Source organism: Artibeus jamaicensis, unplaced genomic scaffold (assembly GCF_021234435.1).
Source record: "Artibeus jamaicensis isolate MK-2021 breed Jamaican fruit bat unplaced genomic scaffold, CSHL_Jam_final scaffold_854, whole genome shotgun sequence".
Lineage (NCBI taxonomy): Eukaryota > Metazoa > Chordata > Mammalia > Chiroptera > Phyllostomidae > Artibeus > Artibeus jamaicensis.
Window position 1 is genome coordinate 542,641 of NW_026522058.1, and position 22,847 is coordinate 565,487.

Here is a 22,847-nt window from a genome sequence, read left to right on the forward strand (position 1 = left end):
TTATACATTCTTGATATGATCTATAAATAATATTCTTCATAAATACTTCTATAAAATTGCAGCTTTAAAACAAAATGGACCGCTCTGTTTAAGACATTGTCTTTGTACAAGATCCAAAGTGTGACATTTTAGAGAGTGTATTGAAAACATCATGACAAATGAGTGATGTTATAAATCATTGGAAATTTGAGGAGTCAAGGAGAGATTATTACCTGGATGGAAGGTTTTGTAAACAGAAGCAAAGCAAGGAATTTTTAAAAAATTATGTTTCTTAACATAGTCTTGGGTCCAGTCTTGTTTCTTTTTCTTTTTAAGAATTTATCTATTTATTTATAGAGAGGGGAAGGGAGGGAGAAAGACAAGGGAAACATTAATGTGTGGTGGCCTCTTGGGCATTCCCCTGCTGAGCACCTGGCCTTCAACTCTGGTGTGTGCCCTGACTGGGAATCGAACCAGCAACCCTTTGGTTCATAGGCTGAAGCTCAATCCACTGAGCCACACCAGACACAGTCAGTCTTGTTTCTGAAAGGATTGATCCTAGGACTTAAAACAACCTGCGAACTACCACCCAGATAATTTTTGTTGAGAAAGCGTTCAGCTGAATTTTCAAATTGTTTTCTCATGAAACATCTAGTTTCATATTAACATAGCTTCCCAATAAATCTATCAAGACAAGTCATTGTATTTTCTTAAACATACAGCTTTTCATGTTTTAAATTTGTAAAATTTTATGCATCTTCAAATAAGTATACACATTTAACATTTCTTTTCACTTTTGTGGACAGCTGTTGTAAATAAATCAGTGGGACAGTTTTTAATCAAATATGTCTTTGAATTAGCAAAAATACCTCTCACTACTAATATCAACAATTCTTTCTGAAAGAATAGTTGATTAACACCATTGGTTCTACATCTTTTGGGGCCATTGATTCTTGCTCTTAAAGGAATACATGTTCCTAACCCTTGATAATTGTTCTTTGGGTGAGGTTCTTAGAGGTTATCAGGCAGTAGTAATCTCTGTTTCCATATTTATTCCTTAGTTACATTTTTAAAAATAGTTTGGGAGCCCCTAATATGGAATTATGATGATCCTGCACTTTACATCACACTGATTATTATTTAGTCCCTTTATCATTTAATTAAGCAGTACTTGCTGTTTTTAATTAAGCAGTACTTGCTGTTTTTAATTTAGCTGTCATGAAGATAATCTATATCGTTAATGCATTATTGGATAAAGGCAGTACAAAGTTGAAGGACATAGCTCTGGCTGGTGTTACTCAGTGGGTTCAGCACTAGCCTGGGAACCAGGGGGTTGCTGGTTGGATTCTGGGTCAGGGCACATGCCTGAGTTGCAGGTCAGGTCTCCATTGAGGGGGGAGTGTGAGAGGCAACCACACAGGGATGTTTCTCTTCCTCTTTTTCTCCCTCCCTTCCCCTCTGTCATAAATAAATAAAGATCCTTTTTCTTTTTTTAAATATCAGTCCCTTGCTGGGAACTGACCTGCAACCTAGGCATGTGCCCTGACTGGGAATTGAACTGCGATCCTTTGGTCCGCAGGCCCACGCTCAATCCACGGAGCTACACCAGCCAGGGCAATAAATAAGATCTTTACTGAAAGAAAAAAAAAGTTAAGGAATATAGAGTGCCATTGTGCAAATTTATTTTGGCAGTTGGCACTCCATCCATAGGTCACATTAGCAAAACATGTAACTTAACAGTTGTTTTCAGTTTGCCTTCTGTAGGGCTCAGCAAGACAGAATGTTTGTGAAGGCGTGCCTCAAAATAACTTTAGACATTGGTCTCTTAATTTAGGGGGAGAAAACCACAAATTATAAAATTTTTGATAATTTTTATTTTTGAAAAAAGATTTTTTATTTATCTATTTTTAGAGAAAGGGAAAGGGAAGGAGAAAGAGGGAAAAAAACCTCAATGTGTGGTTGCCTCTTGAGTCCCCCCAACTGGGGACCTGGCCTGCATTCCAGTCATGTACCTTGACTGGGAATCCAACTGGTGACCCTTTGGTTCCCAGGCCTGTGCTCAATCCACTGAGCTGCACGAGCCACGGCAAAAAAAAAAAAAAAAAAAAATTGATAGTTTGTTTATTTATAGACACAAAAGAAGAATTTCAACTACATCATGAAAACAGCATTGGGTGCTTTTTTGACATTTAATTTTGTATTTGCATTTTAATGTAAACAAACATGTTTCATAGACATTTTTCCTTATATAATAAAGGCAAAGTCTATTCACTTGTAAGATAAACCTTTGAGATTTAATGAAATAAATACTATTGAAATTATATTAGGGGGAACTTCAAAGTTTTGGGGTTTTACTAATTTGTATGTTAAAAAGAATTTTTATCATGTTAAAAGATAGCAGTTATTCAAGGTGTTGATACTTGAACAGTTTGTTTTATCCTCACCTAAGGCCATGTGTATTGATTTTAGAGAGGGGGGGGGGAGAAGGCAGGGAGAGAAACATTGATGTGAAGGAGAAGCATTGATAGGAGATGGGTTGCCTCTTGTATGTGTGCAGACTGGGGACCAAACCCCGCAACCCAGGCATGCGCCCTGACCAGGGATCATGTTTGCTACCTTTTGGTCTGTGGGACAACATTCCAACGAACTGAGACACACCAACCAGGGTGACACTTGAACAGTTTTAGAACTCTGGTATTCATGAGTATCATAAGGTGATATTCTGCTCATGGAGTATAACTGCTTAGATTCAGTCCACATATAAATAAAAGTTGAAACTCCTTTTCTACAAAATTATATGATGATATATAAAGGTTGTGTTCTGAAAGTTTACTCTGAATGATATTTTGGGAAATGTCATTGTTGTGGATTGTCATAGATTGTAGCACATCAGCAGGAACCAAACTTATAAAACTTTTACAGTAGCAGGTTTTCACTCAGTGCTTGAATTTCATTTCAAACTTAAAAAATATATATATATTTTATTGATTATGCTGTTACAGTTGTCCCATTTCTCCCCCCACCCCCCTTTATTCTCCTCCACCCTGCACATTCCCTCCAACCCACATTTCCCTTTAGTTTATGCCCATGGGTCATATAGGTTCTTTGGCTGCTACATTTTCTATACTATTCTTAACCTCCCCCTGTCTGTTTTCTACCTACCATTTATGCTGCTTAACTCTCAGTACCTTTTCCTCCCTCTCTCCCCCTCCCAGTCCCCTGCTGATAACCCTCCATTTCTGTTACTCTGTTCCTGTTCTAGTAGTTTGCTCAGTTTTTGTTTTTGTTTTAGGTGTGGTTGTTAATACCTGTGAGTTTGCTGTCATTTTACCTTCTTTTTCTTAGATAAATAAATCCCTTTTAACATTTCATGTAGTAAGGGCTTGGTGATGATGAACTCCTTTAACTTGACCTTATCTGAGAAGCGCTTTATCTGCCCTTCCATTCTAAATGAAAGCTTTGCTGGGTAGAGCAATCTTGGATGTAGGTCCTTGCCTTTCATGACTTGGAATATTTCTTTCCAGCCCCTTATTACCTGCAAGGTCTCTCTTGAGAAATCAGCTGACAGTGATGGGAACTCCTTTGTAGGTAACTGTACCCTTTTCTCTTGCTGCTTCTAAGATTCTCTTTCTTTAATCTTGGGTAATGTGATTATGATATGTCTTGGTATGTTCCTCCTTGGATCCAACTGGAAGTCTATTTCCTTAGCCAGATTACGGAAGTTCACCTTCATTATCTGTTCAAATAATTTTCAGTGTGTTGCTCTTCCTCTTCTCCTTTTGGTTCCCCTATGATTTGGATGTTGGAATGTTCAGAGATGTCCCAGAGGTTCCTAAGCCTCTCCTCATTTATTTGAATTCTTGTTTCTTCATTCTGTTCTGGTTTAATGTTTCTTCCTTCTAGTCCATACCATTGATTTGAGTTCCAGTTTCCTTTCCATCATTGTTGGTTCCCTGTACATTTTCCTTTATTTCTCTTTTCATAGCCTTCATTTTTTCATCTAATTTGTGACCATATTCAACAATTCTGTGAGCATCCTGATGACTAGTGTTTTGAACTATGCATCTGATAGATTGGCTATCTCTTGGTTGCTCAGTTTCATTTTTTCTGGAGCTTTGATCTGTTCTTTCATTTGCCCCCCCCCCCTTTTTTTGGTCTCTATGCACCTCTTACATAGTAGGGGGCGGAGCCTTGGGTATAGACCAGGGTGGGGCACCTTATGTGGCTGCCTTGTCTCACTGTGTGTGGGGGAGGGGTCCAAGAGGGAACAATGGTGCTTGCTCCACTCTCTGATAGTTTTCAGTTACTTCCACTGCTTCCCCCAAGCAACCTGGGCCCGTCTGGTGCTGATTCCTGGGTGCGTGGGTTTTTTGTACATTCTAGGACCCTGTGGGTGTCTCCAATGAACTCTCCTATGAGACTGGGAGTTTCTTCCCCTACAGCCTCAACCCCCATAGGTGTTTTTAATCGGAGGTTTGAGGCTTTATTTCCCTGCACTCGAGCCCTGGGTTGGGTGGTCTGTCTGGCTCCCCAGTAGTTCCTTCCAGTTTATCAGCATGCAAATGTGTGTGACTGCCAGTTCCTCCAGCCGCTGCCTGGCTGTGAGTCTTATCCACCTGCCTACCTGTTCTGCCCCTCCTACTGATCTGGATGAATGTTTCTTCTTTAACTCCTTGGTTGTTGGACTTCCATACAGTTTGATTTTCTGGCAGTTCTGGTTGTTTTTTTAATTGTTGTTGCCCTTCTTTTGGTTGTGCGAGGTGGCACTGTTTGTCTTGGTCGGAAATCTAATTTTAGACTCTTTTAAGTGAACTTTTAGTGTGCTGGTTTCTATCTATACTTGGTTGTTTTGGTGGCTACAAAATTTGTGGTGGGAATCTATCATCAATTGGGAATTTACATTGGGAAAACCTACTCTTTGGCTCTTAAACCTCATTAACTTTAGCGGTTATGTCACATTGTTTTGGTTCTTTATGTTCCACAGATTACATTGTGCTCTTTTGTTTTTTTGTCCATTGGAATTGTTTATCTTCACTTTGTTAAAATCATCTTTTGAGTCTTACCATGATTTTATACACATTTTTCTCTGTACCTCTCTGAATATAAAGCATGTTTCCCAGAAGTAAGCAGGTTATGTTCTATCTAAATTTGGTCCTGGTTAGCTCAAATAGAATGAAATAGTCCTTTTGTTTCTGTATTAGTGGTTTTCGTTTTGTTTTGTTTTTTAACATTTTATGAGTGCATTCATATAATTTTAGCATACAATTTCAGGGATTCTCAGACATTCTAAAGTCCAAATAAAGTATCCTATAACAACAATCCCTTTTCTAGAATCATCAAAGGCAAGCAGTAATAAAACCAAATGCATTTTTAAACTGAATTTGATAAATTAGTAAGTACTGTACTGGGAAGAAAGTAATCTTACTAGATTGCCCTCACCTATAAATTATTTCATATGTGTTTTTTTTGTAGGCAATAATATCTGACAACTGGTTTCTTGAATTACCTACTTAATAACTAATATACCTAAAATAACGTTTAATGTATCCAAAATTTTAAGACACGAAACATCTATGGTACATTAAGTAAATGTCCCCAGGAGAATATAGATTTTTACTAATATATTGATTATAGCTGTTCATTGGTACTGATTGAGATATATTATTATTAGAGTTTTTGAGACCCAAAAGTCATTGTTGTATCTAATCATTTAAGAAACTTGCCTTTGAAAACCTGTGTTTTTTATTTATTTATTTAGTTATTTTTTTATTCCAGAGACGGGGAAGGGGGTGGAAGGAAGAAAGAGGGAGAGAAACAGCAATGTGATAGAGAAACATCAGTTGGTTGCTTGTTGCACAAGCCCCAACCAGGGCCCAAACCTGCAGTCCTTCCTTTTGCAGGATGATGCCCAAACTAACTGAGCCACACTGGCCAGGGCGAAAACCTGTGTTTTTACTAAATGCCTTGTAATGTTTGTTTTAGCTTGGAGAATAACATAGAGGTTCTTTGACTTAACTGTTCAGATAATAAGTAGCTAATGTGTATCCAGAAATGTTTTAATTTCTTTAAAATTGTATTTTAATAACCTTCACTCTGACTAGATTTTATACCAGTACTTAGTGTCCAGATACCTCATTTAGTATGCAGTCATAGTTCTCTTGGACATTGTGTTTGTTCTGGTAATAGTGAAATTTTTATGAAGACTTTTTAATGACTTGGGGTCTGTCAATAAGGGATCAACAGCTGCTGCTGCTTTATGTGGCTGGCTTTACTGCATGGCTTTATGGTTGGTTACTTAATTTGTAGCTGGTTTTGAAGCTGTCACACTGAGTTTGCTGTTATGTATCCCTAAAGGGGTTGTCACAGTAGGTATGGTTTTTCTCTTTGTATTTCTCAGCCTTTTTCTCTTTGTATTTCTCTTTGTTTTCTCAGCCTTGTATTTTCTCACGCAATTCAACATTTTTCAAGACAAGGTCAATTTAAACTTCTGTGAAGCAGCAGTTCAGTTCTCTGGCACTAAAAGTCCTTCAGCATTACTGGTTGATCTTTTTAAATATATTTTTCTTCTAAAACTAGAGTGTTTGACTCTTATTTGTGTTCATGGAGTCTTGCACAGACTCAAAACTACATTTTGTGCCTTTTTTTTTTAAAAAAATACATTTTATTGATTATATTGTTACGGTTGTCCTGATTGTTCCCCTTTTGCCCCACCTTTACCTAGCGCATCCAATTGCCTCAGGCAAATAACCCCACCATTGTGTGTGTATAAGTTCTTTGGCTACTCCATTTTCTATACTACAGTATACATCCCTGTGGCTATTTGGTACCTACCTATTTGTACTTAATCCCCTCACTTCTTTACCAATTCTGCCATGTTTTCCTTCCATCTGGAAACCATGAAAACACTCTCCATATCCATGCTTTTGTCTCTGTTCTTCTCATTTGTGTAGTTTGTTTTTTAGATTTCAATTTTTGAAAGATATATATTTTTGCCTTTCTTTGTTGTGGTTCATCATTTTGATCTTTTTCTTAAATAAGTTCCTTTAACATTTCATATAATAATGGTTTGGTGGTGATGAACTCCTTTAGTTTTGTTTGTTTTTTTTTGTTTGTTTGTTTGTTTGGTTTTTTTTGCCTGGGTAGATCTTTATGTACCCTTTGATTCTAAATGACAGCTTTGTTGAGTAGAGCAATTTTGGCTGTAGGTCCCACGAACTTCTCTTGTTGCTTTTCAGATTCTCTTTATCTTTATTTATTTTTTTAAAATATTTTATTTATGTATCTTTAGAGGGGAAGGGAAGGAGAGAGGGAGAGAAATATCAGTGTATGGTTGCCTCCTGTCTGTCCCCTGATGGGAACTGGCCCGCAACCGAGGCATGTGCCCTGACTGGGAAACGAACCGCTGTACTCTGGTTCGCAGGCCCACTCCCAATCCACTGAGCTATGCCAGCCAAAGCTGATTTTCTTTTGATCTTTAACCTTTGGCATTTATGATGTGTCTTGGAGTGGGTCTCTTTGCATTTATCTTGTTTGGGACTCTCTCTGCTTCCAGGACTTGCATGTCTATTTCCTTCACCAGATTAGGGGATTTTCTTTCATTATTTTTACAGATAGAGTTCCAATTTATTACTCTTTATCTTTTCCTTCTAGCACCCCTGTGATGCAAATGTTGGGCCTCTTGGAGTTGACCCAAAGGCTGCTTATACTATCCTTGCTCTTGAGATTCCTTTTTCTCCTCCTTGTTCTGATAAGGTTTTTTGCTTCCTCATGTTGCAAATCATTTATTTGGTTCTGTTTCATCCACTCCACTGTTGTTTCCCCGTAATTGTTCTTTATTTCAAATAGTATCTTTTATATCTGACTGGATCTTTTTTATGCTGTTTAGGTCCTTGCTAAGGTCCTTTAGCACTCTTATAACCAGTGTCTTGAGCTCTGCATCTGATAGATTGTTTATGTCCATTTTGTCTAGCTCTTTTTTTTGGAGTTTTGATCCTTTCCTTTCATTTGGGCCATGTTTCTTTGTCTCCTCATTTTGGCAACCTCCCTGTGTTTGTTTCTATGTATTAGGTAGAGCTGCTATGACTCCATGTCTTGGTAGTGTGGCCTAATGTAGTTGGTGTCCTTACAGGGTCCAGTAGCACAGCCTCTCCTATGACCCACGCTGTGTACTTGAGTTGTATTCTTTGTGTGGGCTGAGTATACTGTCTTGTAGTTACGCCTTGATTCCTGTTGGTAGGTCAGTGGGAGGGATTTACCCAGAACAGTCAGCTACAAGGATTGGCTGTGACCACTTACCACCTCCACCCTCTGAGGGGGATCAGCTGTGCAGGGGCAGGGTGGTGGTACTTTTCTGTGGTATGTAGCTGTGCACTGGGTGCACTAGCCTTGTGGTTTCCTCAGTGGTACAGGCTAGGGTCATCTCCCACCTGTGTTTTGCCTTAGGCCACCCTACCTGGTCATAAAGCAATCTGAGATGGCTGCTACTTGTGCTGAACTTGGAGATTCCCAGGAGAAACAGAGCTGTGAATCTAGGCTGGCTGCTGCTAGTGCCAGGCCTGGGGCTTACAGAGTTGAGAGGATTTAGGAAGTTGTGAAGCATAAGCCAAGACCAGCCATTCATATTGAAAAGCACTTGGGTAGGCCCATACGTTGGGTAGGACAGAGTCGCTGGGGATCTCCAAGGAGGGTCAAACAGGATTAGCCAGGTTGCTGGAATTTCAGATACGGCAATAGCTTGCTGGCTCTGTGCGGGGAGAGTTTAGAAAAGGAACAGTGGCCTCTCTTCACCTTGACGTCAGAAACTTTGGTTCTCCCTTCATGCCACTGGTGCCTCAGGTTACTACCCCAGTGCTGGAACTTGGAATGATGAATCTGAGTAGGTGAGTCTGTGTGTGGGTTCTTTTTTAAGAGGAACTGCTTGGAACTCCACCACTTTCTTCCACCAACTCAATCCCCATTGGTTTTTGCAGCCAGAAGTTGTGGGGATTTATCTTCCTGGCACTGGAACCCAAGGCCCCGGGGGTCTGGGGGTGATTGAGGCTCCTTGCTACCAAGATACCTCTCCCAAGTTTTTTTAATCTGCTACTGTTCATGGAGTGGATACCATTCTGTTTCTGCACCCTTCCTATCAGTCTTGGTGGATGTGGTTTCTTTAATTCTGTCTGTAGTTGTCAGACTGCCATTCAACTCTATTTCTGATTGTTCTGAGTGATGGTCGTTCTAAATTTTAGTTGTAATTTTGATGTGGTTATATGAAGAGGCGAGCCATGTCTTCTCTACACTGTGATCTTGACCAGAATTCCTGTGCCTCGTTTTTATTATGGCCTTGTACCTGTGTCAGGTGAAATAGTATGGTCCAAAAGGGAATTCCAGGGCCATGAAGTATGGGGAATCTGGAATGGCTGGCCCACTGGTTTAGAGACTGGTACCAGTGAGAGAATGAGTGGGTTGGGGGAGGTAGGTTAGATTAGATCTCTTAAATCCAGTAGGACTGGGGCATGAGCTGTTTCATGCCCCAAAATCCAGATAACTAACTCACTTTCATTTCTAGAAATTATTTTTAAAGTATCGTTTTGCACAAAGGAGGGTAATTTCTGAACACTTGATATTTTAGTTTCTGAGTCATTATACTCAGGAGAATTTTAGGTCAAAAGAGGAAAAGCTCTCTGTAAGATAGTAGTGATAATTTGTGTTAATTCCCATAAGTTGATTAAAACTGACAAATTAACAACTTAGTTGACAGTTATCTACTGAGGATAAATTATTGTAGAAATGCCAAAGCCTTCCTGCTTTTAAATCACAAATTTTCTTACTTCCTAGGCCTCAAACTTAAGTTTTTGGTTTTTTTAAAAATTTTATTTATTTATCTTCAGAGGGGAGGGGAAGGAGAAAGGAAGAGAAACACCAATGTATGGTTGCTTCTCATGCATCCTCTGCTGGGAACTGGCCTGCAACCCAGGCATGTGCCCTGACTGGGAATCGAACCAGGATCTTTTGGTTCGCAGGCCCATGCTCAATCCACTGAGCTACACCAGCCAGGGCAAACCTAAGCATTCTTTACTGGATCTTAAAACAAGACATTATGTGAAGGTTTTCTTAACCTTCCACATCATGGATTCTTTGGCACATGGCAAATCAATTACTGTTTGGTTTCAAGGGGAAAGTGGTAGGTTGGTCAGTGCCTAAAAACTGCTTAAATGAAGGTTAGTAAGTCATTTTATCACTTGTTTTGCAATGTATATATGCTCTCTCTTAAGAAAATGTGCCTGTTACAACCGCTCCTAGAAAAAGATAAAATATGGCCATGTTGGAACAAGATGGAAACCTTTTAGATTGGGTTGAGGAGAATACAGAATTATCTATGGTTCTATGCCTGTAACAGTTTCAGAACTATTGAATATATCACATCTGTTCCTTAAAATGTTTGAAGTTAGGTAGAGAAGCAGTTGGCAGGTGGATTTTACTTTATAGAATACTTGGAGTTTGGAGTTAAGTTAGTTACTAGAAGGCACAGAAGTAGAGGAAGATTTTCTCTCCCTTACTGCTGTGTCTTAACCTTCTTGTGCTGCCACAAGCTTTTGTAGAAATGACATGGAATGTAGAGACTGTCTGGAACTGGTGTCCTTGTAAGAAGCTTTTGCTTAAACTTTGAAGTTTCTCTTTACCAAATATACCAAGCTGTAACTTGGGAACTTGGGTGTATCTTTAGCAATTGCTGGGGTTCTTACCAGTGAAAGCAGCAGTTCAGTAACCAGTGATTTTTTTTTTTTTTGAGAGTTAAATGTGTGCTGGGTAATGTATTTAGGTATTAGTGAATAGTGAACAAGACTGACAATATTCTTTGCGCTCTTGGAGCTGAGTAGAGCTTATGCTTAAATGTTGTTAGAATTGGTAATGGTGTTTTATACCCAGCTAACACACATGAGATGGTTGCTTGTTTTTATAGACCAGAAATGGTTGATACTGGCAAGTTTTCATATGGTTGACCCTAATAATCAATAGCAGTGATGATTTTATATGCTTCTATGGTTCAGAGATCAGGAATTTAGCTAATAATATGTCCGTTCACAGACTCAGTTAATTGCAGTCCCTTTCTTAAATACTTTTGGCTTTCATGAACTGTTTATTGTAGCACATATGAAAAGAATAAGGTCAAGATAAAGGCCATTCACTGTAAGAAAAATAGCTTTGTTAATACTACAGAGGAATCTTTTATGTCCACTGCATAAGGCCATCCAACTGTGTAATTTGGTGTTCGTGTGCACCATATGTAGCTTTTTTTTTTTTTTTTTTTTTAAGAAAAGTAGCTTAGGTATTTAAAATAGCAAAGGAAAATTTTACTGGCCTTTTGAATGAGATTAGCAAAAAAAGAAATAATTTAGACTATGTAATAGACATTAATTTATTTTATAAGTTACTGCTCTTTGGATCTTGCTGACTTAATTTAGTTGTGAAGGCATTCTGTTTTCTTCTTATCCAATAGGATGTACAGTTACCCAGCACGTGTTCCTCCTCCTCCTCCTATTGCTCGGGCTGTAGTGCCCTCGAAACGCCAGCGTGTATCAGGAAACACCTCACGAAGGGGCAAAAGTGGCTTCAATTCTAAGAGTGGACAGCGAGGATCTTCTTCCAAGTCTGGAAAGTGTACGTATTATCACACCTTCGTGGTGTTTCTTCTGTGTTGAAATGGGGAAAATAGTGCCATTAATGTGCAGTTTTGTGCAAAAGCCTTTGCATAATCAAAATAATAAAAGAGTAGATAGTGATTAAGGAAGCAATTCTAGACTACCTTCTATTCTTACGACCCTGGTGATTTGAATGAAGTTATTAGACTTAAGGGAGTTGAAGTACCTGTTAAATGTATCAAATATATGTCAGTAAAACTGTACTGACAATGTATTTTAAAAGGGAATTAAGGTCTTTAGCAGGCCTACAAAAGTGAGAATGCTACTGGTAATGGAGTAAGTGCATTAGATTCCGTTTTCCTTTTTCAGCTATAAAATATCAAAGGTTCCCATTACTGAGACAGTCTGACACTGGTGCTATTTCTCACCAGGCATCTCCTGTTGGCTACTAGTGTATAATCTAGTGGGAATGTGTTTGATTACTGGTAGCTTCTGGTACACTTGATTCTTACCTACTTTTATTTATGTTAAAAGTGAAAGGAGATGATCTTCAGGCCATTAAGAAGGAATTGACTCAGATAAAACAAAAAGTGGATTCTCTACTGGAAAGCCTGGAAAAAATTGAGAAGGAGCAAAGCAAACAAGGAGGTAAATGTTACTGCTGCTTCTGCGTATGGAGTTGGGTTTGTACTTAAGAGAGTCAAAAGTATCTGTTGAAATAGTGGGATATAAAGCAATTGAATATGAAACTTGGGGAATTTAATTTGGGAAGGGCATTTGTGTGGGAGGATTTAGACTTGTATTGCAGTTCTATGATTATTAATGGGAATTGTCTACATCCTGGGGACATTACTTGGCCCTAGACAGACTTGTCCTTCTCATCCGCAGTAGAGATGAAGAATGATAAGTCAGAAGAGGAGCAGAGCAGCAGCTCCCTGAAGAAAGATGAGACTAATGTGAAGATGGAGTCTGAGGGGGGTGCAGATGACTCTGCTGAGGAGGGGGACCTACTGGATGATGATGATAATGAAGATCGGGGGGACGACCAGGTGAAAACCACGGGAAAGGAAAGAAAGAGGTGGTGGAGGGGGGGTCAGGGACACATGGAGTGCCTCTAACTCCATCCTATTTGTGTCTGTTTCTCACAGCTGGAGTTGATCAAGGATGATGAAAAAGAGGCTGAGGAAGGAGAGGATGACAGAGACAGCGCCAATGGCGAGGATGACTCTTAAGCACATAGTGGGGTTTAGAAATCTTGTCCCATTATTTCTTTACCTAGGCGCTTGTCTAAGATCAAAATTTTCACCAGATCCTCTCCCCTAGTATCTTCAGCACATGCTCACTGTTCTCCCCATCCTTGTTCCTCCCATGTTCATTAATTCATATTGCCCTGCGCCTAGTCCCATTTTCACTTCCTTTGACGCTCCTAGTAGTTAAGTCTTACCCTGTAATTTTTGCTTTTAATTTTGATACCTCTTTATGACTTAACAATAAAAAGGATGTATGGTTTTTATCAACTGTCTCCAAAATAATCTCTTGTTATGCAGGGAGTACAGTTCTTTTCATTCATGTATGAGTTCAGTAGTTGCTTCCTTAACTGCAAAGGCAATCTCATTAGTTGAGTAGCACCCTGAGAGCAGCTTTGAGTTAGAGGTGTATGTGTTAACCCCATGTGTATAGCATACGTGGGGCTCTTCAACACAAATGTAACGATGTATTTTTGTGAATGAGAGTTGGCATGTCAAATGCATCCTCTAGGAAAATAATTAGTGTAATAGTTTTAAGATTTGTTTTCTAAAGTTGATACTGTGGGTTATTTTTGTGAACAGCCTGATGTTTGGGACCTTTTTTTCTCACAATAAACACGTCCTTATTAAACCAGGAATTTGGAGAGAGAAAAAAAAACCTGGTTTTTTATTTTTGTATTTTATAATTGTTTATTTCAAATTCTTTTGTTTCACTGTGGCCTCCACAAAACCCCTAGAATGTGTATTTTTCTTTGAGTCTTTGTCACTATTATACATACCAACACACACTGCTCAAATTATACTTCATTGGGATGGGTGTTGTATTAAGGAGACAAGGAAGTTGGGTGTGGAGTGGAGTCTTGCAAAATTGCTTTTATGTCCTAATGGAAAAAATTGGGAAATACATTAAGCCTTTTCATCAATGCTTTGTGGTCTAGTTGGTGCCCTTTTTGAGATTTTTGTTGTGTGCTAAATGGTTTCATCCTTAAATAGATGAGGTTCAAACATGTTAAGATTTTAGGGAAATTGAAATACTGGAGAATAAAACTTATTTTCTTCCATTTTGTCCTTTTAATTGCTACTTATCGGCCCTATTTATTTTCCGGATTCTGAGTCTTTTCCTTGGTGTTACTGAAAATAGAAAAGTTCTTTCCCAGGTAGCTATCATGAGGGTTATACATTTATTTTACTTTCAATTTGTTCAACTTACATGAACTAATTTTTTGTTCCCCTTTCAATTAATTGCAATGATTTTATATTAACAGGTGATAAAGCAGAATAGAGAGAGGCTGTACTATGGACTACCCTTATTAGATCTCAGATTCATAGGATAATAGTAGCTTGTGTGTTAATTTGGTCAAAAATACTTTTACCCACCTTGTTTTCTAAACATGTTGTTTCATATGCTACACAAACTCACTTTTGGCTCATATAACTCATGAGAAAATAAAACCGGAAGCTTAGGGTTAAGGTTCTAAAGCTCTAATAAAATCTATTTCAGATTAAGATTGTGTTAGCCATTGGTATTTAAAAGATACCAGACCAGTTAGTCCAGGCATGAAAGCATACAGTTTTAATTCCACTTGAAAATCAAATATTGGAAAGAACTGGGGAAAGGGTTTTTTTTTTGTTTGTTTTTTAATAGCTAGAGAAATGGTTATACACTCTTAGGAAATCTACATGCACACAAGATTATTGATAAAGTACCAGGGTGGGTCTAGGTGGTCTTGATGTTGAAGAATCATTTTGTACTCTAGATCTTAGGCCATTAATTAGGCTAAATATCTTCATAGTGGAAAAGAGGATTCCCAGTGTATTTTAGTTCAGATCTTATCCTAACATCTGAAGCCTGCAAAGATTATAAGATTAGTGCCAGTCGGTGCAGGATGTAAAGCCTCTTAACAGAGGGAAGTAGGTATAACAACAAAAGAAAAATATCGCCAACAGGAACAAGAAGATTGTGGTAAATTGGAAGGGAATAAATGAGGATTGAGAATGTAACAGAAGGAGTAGAAGAAAAATGTCTATCCTTTGAGCCATATAGTAACCATAAAATGTTGAAGGAATCTATTGGACATTTCAGCAGCAAAGTTCAGGGCCATGCCAAGGACAGTAAAACAACAGATGACAAACTGTACAAGTAACTAGTGTTTAGGTAATGTAGATGAGATGGTGGGGTGCATTATAGAAATACTTGGGGAATAGGAAATAGGTATGTATTTAACAAGATTGGTTGAAAAAATTACTTTGTTCCGAGACTATGTAGCTGGCCTGTGATACATAATTTTCAGGAGAAAACCACAGAGTGTCATGATGAACTGTGACCTGGGAAAACGAAGGACTTAGCCACATAAACATTCCTACTGACACCTGACCTTTTTATTTAATATGAGAAAAATTAACTACACCAGGAGTTTTCAACCTTTTCCATCTCATGGCACACATAAACTAATCCCTAAAACCCTGGTACACCAAAAATACATATTTTTTGCCAGGCTGGCAAGAAAATTGGTATAATTTTGATCATTCACACTGGATGGCTATTGCTGTGTTGTCGTTTTTTTACTTGACAGTCTGGGGGGAAATGTCAGGACCCTCTGACTATTTAAATAGGTGTTACATGTTTTAAAAATTCGTGCAGTATACCAGTTGGGAAAGGCTGAACTACATACAATAATGTCAAACGGGGTTTGAATTTTGGGGCCCTGGTTCAGATCACTTTGACCAAGAATATGCATTTCAGTTGAATTTAGCAGGATTAAAGAAACCAGTTAACAGTAAAACAGCTATGACAAGTGAGAGTGACCAGTAAATAAGTTATGTGTAATATGCAGAGTATGAACTACTAAGTAACTTCAAAAGTACCTCAGTTTATTGCCGTACCTTACAGAGAACATCATTTATACTGTGGTGTTTGATTAATAAATGAGCACTGCATTGGAGAGTTTTTACTGTTTAGAAAGAGTGGTATAAATTCAAAGTGTATCAGTTAAACTATAGAGGAAGGGCTGGATACAGAGTTATACCTGAATGGGCTGAGAGAATTCCAGGTGTTTAAGATTAAATTAGGGATGTTGGAAAATTCCAAGTTTTTGTTAAATTAATTATAACAAAGTAAAAAACCAAGGAGAAGGCTTGAAAACAGTCTGGTTGTGTAAGTGACTTTAGAGTTAACAAAAAAAAACGCCCCCATTATGAAGAGCAGAATCTGTTTATAAAGAGTGTTAAAAGTCCTCTTCACTTCCCCACTGTTTAAATTAGAAGTACAAGACAATGGGGAGGGAGAAGGGATAATGTAATGGGGTAAATGCCAACCAAAAACAAGGTACCTAACAGGAAGGAGTTGAAGCCCAAGACAAGTCAGGTTAAGGAGGCATGGTTCTCTCCGCTCCAGTCCTGACCATGCCATATTTTTTTAAGGTCACAGGAATAAAAGAGCTTGAGTGAAATAAGTTGTTCTGAGTGACAGAAATTGACTTGTGCAAATATAATTCTTACAGGCCTTTCACAAACCTAAAAATTAGAATGATTGTAAGTATTCTATCAAGTTAGTTGTTGAGTGGTTCTCAGTCTTGGTTGTGCATTGAAATTACCAAGGGAGCTGTAAAATCCTGATCCCCTGGTGTGTACACCAGACCTTAAGTCTTGGTCATTGGGACTCTGGCATCTTCAGTTGCTGTTACTTCAATTAACTACCAACATGGGGAACCACTGCACCAAGAGGCGAAGCTTTGTGTCCTTTGGTAAATACAGTAGAAGGGAAGAATTCAAAAAAGATAGGACTTTCAGAGAGCTTGTCTGTGGGTGACTGCTGATAGGAAAGTAAGTAAAAGAATGCCCATGTAATGTGTGGAGTGGGTTAAGACAAGTGCTTGCAGTAAGAAGAAAAACGCATAGTAATATGATTTTTTTTTTAATCTGTTGAAAGGGCGAGAGTATCTGCATTGGAATCCATGACCAAATATAAAAAGCACCTAGGGAGGCATGACCAAATATAAAAAGCACCTAGGGAGCACCTAGGGAGTATAGGTGAGAAAGAAGCTAGTGTTGAGGGAAAGACAAAAATCCTTACTGTTTGAGGTTGCATGAAAACATGTTCAAGCCCAACTTGATGGGCCCACCACTCTTGAAACTACTTTCCAGTACGATTTTCTGTGATGATGAAAATGTTCCGCCCTGGCTGGTGTAGCTCAGTGGATTGAGCACGGGCCTGTGAAACCAAAGAATCGCGGTTCGACTCCCAAGTCAGGGCACATGCCTGGGTTGCAGGCCAGTACCCAGCAAGGGGACTCATGAGAAGCAACCATACATTGATATTTCTCTCCCTCTCTCCTTCCCTTCCCCTCTAAAGATAAATGAATAAAATCTAAAAAAAAAAAAAAAAAGTTCCGTAATGCGATGACCGGTATAGTTAGCCTTGTGGCTAGTGTGACTGAGGAGTTGGATTTAAAATTGTATAAGCAAACACAGGGACTGATTACTAATTCAAAATTATATGAACAAATGTAACCGTTTCCAAGGTAATTTTATGTGCTGAGTACATTGAAAACATATTTCTAGGACCTAGACCTTAACTGAAGATTTTACTAGTGTGAGGACATCTACAGCTGCAGGCCTAGTCCATGTTGGTCACACCTTTATAACAATTTAAGTGGGAATCCATCTTGTTAGGTGGCTGCCTGAAACTCAAGGCAGGTATTACCATTTACAGAAGGTTTTATATATGCATCCAATGTGATGCTGGGTAAGCACTTAAACTAACATTGTACATATAGTCTTGAGTCTCAGATGGTCCTACTACACATGTGGGAGTAGTGAACAACTATCTCAACGATTTTCAGAGATTACCTTGTTTGAAGCCCCATAGTTATTAAATGGTAGCACCAACATTTCAATTTACAATCTGATTTAGGATTTTGTACCTTAGAAGGAAATGGTGTGTTCTGTACCCACATCCTGAATCCTAGAAAATGATGGTAAGACTCTAGGATACCAGCACTTTCTCAAACTTCTAAAGATTCTGGTCATTTCTGTTACGAACTAGAGTGGTTCATAGACCTAACAGCTGCAAAAACAAAACATTGAAAATTGCCTGCCTAAGAGCTGAAATGCTATTTTATGCAACATAGTTGGGCTTTAGAAATGTAGTGGTTCAGAGAGTATTAGTCTCTTCCATCCATTTTCCTTAGCTCTTCCTGAGACACCCAGAACTCCTATTTTAAGCCATTTTTTCTACCTAAAACAACGTAAGCTTTCCAGCTGTCATGTAACAATCCCTCTATTGGGACAATACTTGGATCACACAACTTTGGCGTTACAGCACTTGATGTTATAGCCTTGATGCTTGCGTGGCCCATTAGAAGCCCCTGGCACTGTCATTGCAAGAAAGTCCTAAAAAAGATTTATCTTTATACTGAAAGGATTAATTAATGGGAAAGGGGTTCAATGGCACGAATTGACTTAGCTTGCTACAATAATGAATTTCTAGTGTTAATTTGAATGAAAGGGGTTTGGGGGTGGGATGATGTGAGCCTGAAAACCTATCTGTTCAATGACAAATTTCTACCCATTTCCATTCATCTTGGTCCTTGGTTAACATCTGAAGAGGTTACTTGCTCCAGAGAGTTGTGGGATAAGTTCAAAGCCCCTCTTGGTCCTCCGGGGGGAGTTAACCCAGCCAGGGCACTTACTGGTCCAGGTGGTCTGCTAAGTAGCCAGCCAGAGCAAAATACCAGTGCAGTCTCGCACAGAATATTTCTCTCCCTACTTGGACCCTGTTAGTGCTTTTTGTTACTTCAGCCAGCCAAACCTATTCCTTCCCTAGAACTTTATCCGAGCTCTCCACAAAAGCTGTTTGGTAGCAGCAGCTAAGTCATTCCCAAGGTCCCAGTAGCCACTGGGGTTTGGTTGCCAGAAAGTTGACTACATAACTCCTGGAAATGCTGTGGTGGTCTGCTCTTGTCTTCGCCTGGTCCCCATCCTGGACTGACCCTCAGCAATTTTCCTGCATTCTCTATCTCTCTGCCTTGGGCTGAAGGAGAAGCAGCCCTTGGTAGAATCTACACCCCAGGGGAAGTAGCAGTTTCTTCACTTTCCCACTGCTATCTGACTGCCTCGGTGCCTTGGTGTGCTGTTAGTTTTCCTTCCCTCTGACCTGATCCATTCTGGTAGGGCCCACAACTACCTGGGAACATAGCTAGGGCTTCACTGTTTGTCCCTCAGCCTGTGGATCAGGCACGTGGTGGCACTCCTGAAGTTCATGCTAACTTAGCCTCTTAAGTACTCACCTGAGAATAAGAATATACATCTTTCCTTCAAAATACTAATCCCTCCCCCCCAAGCAAGTCCCTCACTTTGCCAAAGAGTCTGCAGTCTTCATGTAAATGACTCGAAGTTTCATTTTCCCTACATCTCTACAGACATTGGGAAGCATTATCTTAGCGTGGGTGTGTCTTGAGGAATCCTGTTTTAACTTAACGCCAAGCCTCTTGCTTGCCACCTGTACACTGTTCGGTTTGTCTTCCTTGCAATGCCTTTTGGCTGTTATTTCTTCATTGGTGATTCCATAGCCCAGTCCCCTGCCCTGCAACTTTTGGCAATTTTTGCAGCTTTACCTTTTCGCAACTTTAAGGCAATTGTCAATTCCATTCTTCAAAAATTTTGTGCTTAGCAGCTTAAGGAAATTTCCAGGCACAATTCAGTTGATACGTGGCCACACATCTTTTTTCCTAAGAAGAAATGGGCTAGTGAAACAAGGCTAACAACCAAGGTTAACAAAACACATTCTCCTGTATCTAGCTGATGTAAACACACAAGTATACTTGCTCAGGTCAGAAATATGATATGTTCTATTTTGTAACTGTGATTAAAGTTGGTTCATGTGCATTCTAAATAACTGTTCAATTATTTTCTCTTCATCTTGACTGCTGCCACCCCAGTCCAAGCTACCAACACCTTGCCCCCAGCCTGCTGCAGTAACCTGTATGTCCACATTCACGGTGATTCTTTTCCACTCACTTCACACAAGGGCCATAGTGATCTTTTCAAAACATACATGGCACTAAAACCCTTCTGGGGCCTAAAACCCTTCTCGGCCTAAAACCCTTCTGGCTTTATTGACTTAGGATAATGACTAAAAGTTTATGTGGCCATAAATGGCTTCCCTTGCTCATCTGCCCAGCCTGTGTAACACATGCTCTGTCATGCTCCCTCTTCCAAACCATATTGGGCTTTTCTTTGTTCCTCTTAATTTGTTTTCTCCCCCTCCACCTTTGTTCACCCATTCGATTTCCTAATTAACTTCTATTCATCCTTAGAGTTGAGCTCAAGTGTTGCTTCCTTCAGGAAGCCTACCCCACCTCTCTTAAGTAGGCCAATAAACTATGCTAGACCCAGGAATCTATAGCACTAATTACCATTACACTCATCAATTTGTATATTTGATATGTTTTCCTTATTAGAGTAGAACTCAATAAGCAGGAACCACATCTATTACTATTCACTAATATCCCAAGTGCTTAACATAGTGTCTGAAACATAAATACGTGTTGAATGGGAAAGGGGAAGGAAGAAGAGGAAGGCTAGCCCTGGGTGAAACAGTCTTGGAAATAGACCACAGCAGGAATGTCAAACAAGGCTGAAGAAAGCCAACTTAAAAAAACACACCTGCTGGTGTAATGCCTTGTGCCTGTCTCAAGGGGGTGCATTCTTACAGGTGAATTTCAGTAGCTCTGTTTTCATTGTAATGTAATTTCACAGTCCTCTCCCAAAGTCAACTTCCAACAAACCCCTCAATAATTTGTGTCTGATGCCAAGGATGAGAGAACGGACATTGTCCAGAAAAGGTGATGGACCCATTGCAATTCACCTATCTTTCAAATGCTTTTAAGTCCAATTTCCCTTAAGAGCCCACTTTCCCCTTAGCAGCTGTCCTATCTCAGTTCCTGCATTGTATAATTTTTTAAATTATAGTATACATATAATAAAATGCATGTACTTGAAGCATATAGCTCGGCAAAGATTTACGAAGTGAACATGCCTGTTTAAACACCATCCTGCTCAGGGTAGAGACCGATACCAGCACCCCAGAACTGTCCTTGGTGCCCTCTTGTTGCCCCACTGGCAACCCCTACTCTGACATCTGTCACCACAATAGGTTTTGCGGTTATGTGTAGATGGAATAGTATTTTATTGTTGACTTTTGGGCTCCCCCTGAAATGGAGTAGTTTATCTGGGGCATGATTCCAGGAGACAGTGAGGTGGTGAGAAAAATGAGCCAGTTTTGGAAGCAAATCCAATATAAGGGTTTGTTATTGAGATTGGATACTAATGCTTCCCAGAATTGTCTAAAGGATGGGAGAACAGGAGGCCGGAGTATTTATCTACTGGCTCCTGTTCCCCATTGACTGAGGGGTGATGCCACAAGGAGGTTAACTTCCCTGCAGTTCTGGGCTGTGACTGATCTTAGAAGGCTCCAGCAGCATCGAAGGACATTTGGATTGTTTTCAGTTTGAGAAAATACTGCAATGAACATTCTTGTACATGTCTTTGGAGAACAGCTTTCTGTTAGTTATATAATCAGATGGGATTGTTGGGTACATGTATATTCAGCTTTAATAGATATTTCCAAATATGTTCCCAAAGTGATTGTACTAATGTATATTTTCACCACCTGTAAATGAAATTTTAAGTTGCTCCACATCCTTGCCAGTGTTTGGTATTGTCAGTCCTTTAATTTTAGGTTTCCTAATGGGTGTGTAGTGGTTTCTCATTTTGTGTTTATTTCCTTTTTGGTAAACGTTTCACTGCAGTATAGTTTACATACAGAAAACTACATAAATCGTGTTCAGCTGTTACTTTTCACATGCCGAACACACACACACAGCAAGAAATCAAGAATCAGAAGATCACCAGTACTACCAAAGCCCCATGCATGCGTGCCCTCTCCCCACCACTGCGCCACCATGCCAGTGACCTCCACTGTCCTGACACCATAGGTTCTTTAGGCCTGTTTTTGAACTTCAAATAAATGGAATAATATGTACTTTTTTGTGTCTGGCTTCTTTGACTCAACATGACGTCTGTGTAATTCATATTTGTTGCATGATGTGGTTTGTTCATTCATACTGTTGTGTAGTATTACATTGTATAAATATACTGCAATTTATTCATTTTGTAAATAGGCATTTGGACTTTTCAATTTTGACTTTTATGAATAAAGCTGCTATGAACATTCTAGAGTGTTTTTTTTTTTTAATGTATGTGTTTGTGTCTGCTGGGTAGAAACCTTAGAGTGAAATGACTGAGATATAAGTTTTACTCCACACATCACCTACCTGCGATTTTCTCCCTTAATTGTAGCCATTCTCATAGTGGTGTTGCATTTTTAAAAATAAGTTTTAAAAAAAATTTAGTTTTTTATTTTTAGAGAGAGGGGAAAGGAGGGAGGAAAAGAGGGAGAGGAACATCAATGTGTGAGAGATACATAGATCAGTTGCCTCTTGCACACCCCAAACTGGGGACCCAGCCAACATCCCAGGCATGTGCCCTGACCAGGAATCAAACGAGCAGCCTTTTGGTTTACAGACTGGCACTCAATCCACTGAGCCACACCAGCCAGAGCCAAAAGTAAGTTTTGATGTTGGAATAATGCTAGACTTACAGTAAAGTTGCAAAAGCAGTAGTAGAGACCTTGATTACTCATCGTTCAGTTTCCCATGATGTTAACATTTTAACACTACCATAGTACACTTGTCAAAACTGAGACACTAACACTGGTACATTTATGCTAAACTGCAGACCCTACTTAGATTTCACCAGTTTACACATGTTTGTGTGTGTGGTTCTGCACAACTTTGTCACATGTATAGATTAACGTAACCACCAACACAATTAATATACAGAACTGTTCCATTGCCACACAAGAACCCTTGTACTATTTATTGTCACACCACATTCTTCCTCTCACTATTGTTCCTAACCCATGGAAACCACTGAT

The 22,847-nt window shown here is 39.3% G+C and overlaps 1 protein-coding gene across 16 annotated transcripts in view; it reads left to right on the forward strand.

Moving 5' to 3' along the window:
* Positions 1–13,911, forward strand: part of HNRNPC (heterogeneous nuclear ribonucleoprotein C) — a 60,054-nt gene extending 46,143 nt beyond the window's left edge. For 14 of the 16 annotated variants that reach the window (XM_053660761.1, XM_053660769.1, XM_053660770.1 and 11 more), the window contains 4 exons: positions 11,435–11,622; positions 12,138–12,251; positions 12,492–12,652; positions 12,752–13,911. In XM_053660761.1, the coding sequence (XP_053516736.1) occupies positions 11,435–11,622; positions 12,138–12,251; positions 12,492–12,652; positions 12,752–12,835 (547 nt within the window). In that variant the 3' untranslated portion in view covers positions 12,836–13,911. The remainder of the gene's footprint in view (positions 1–11,434; positions 11,623–12,137; positions 12,252–12,491; positions 12,653–12,751) is intronic. The other 2 variants (XM_053660768.1, XM_053660771.1) reach the window with 1 other exon arrangement.
* Positions 13,912–22,847: the final 8,936 nt, after the last annotated feature.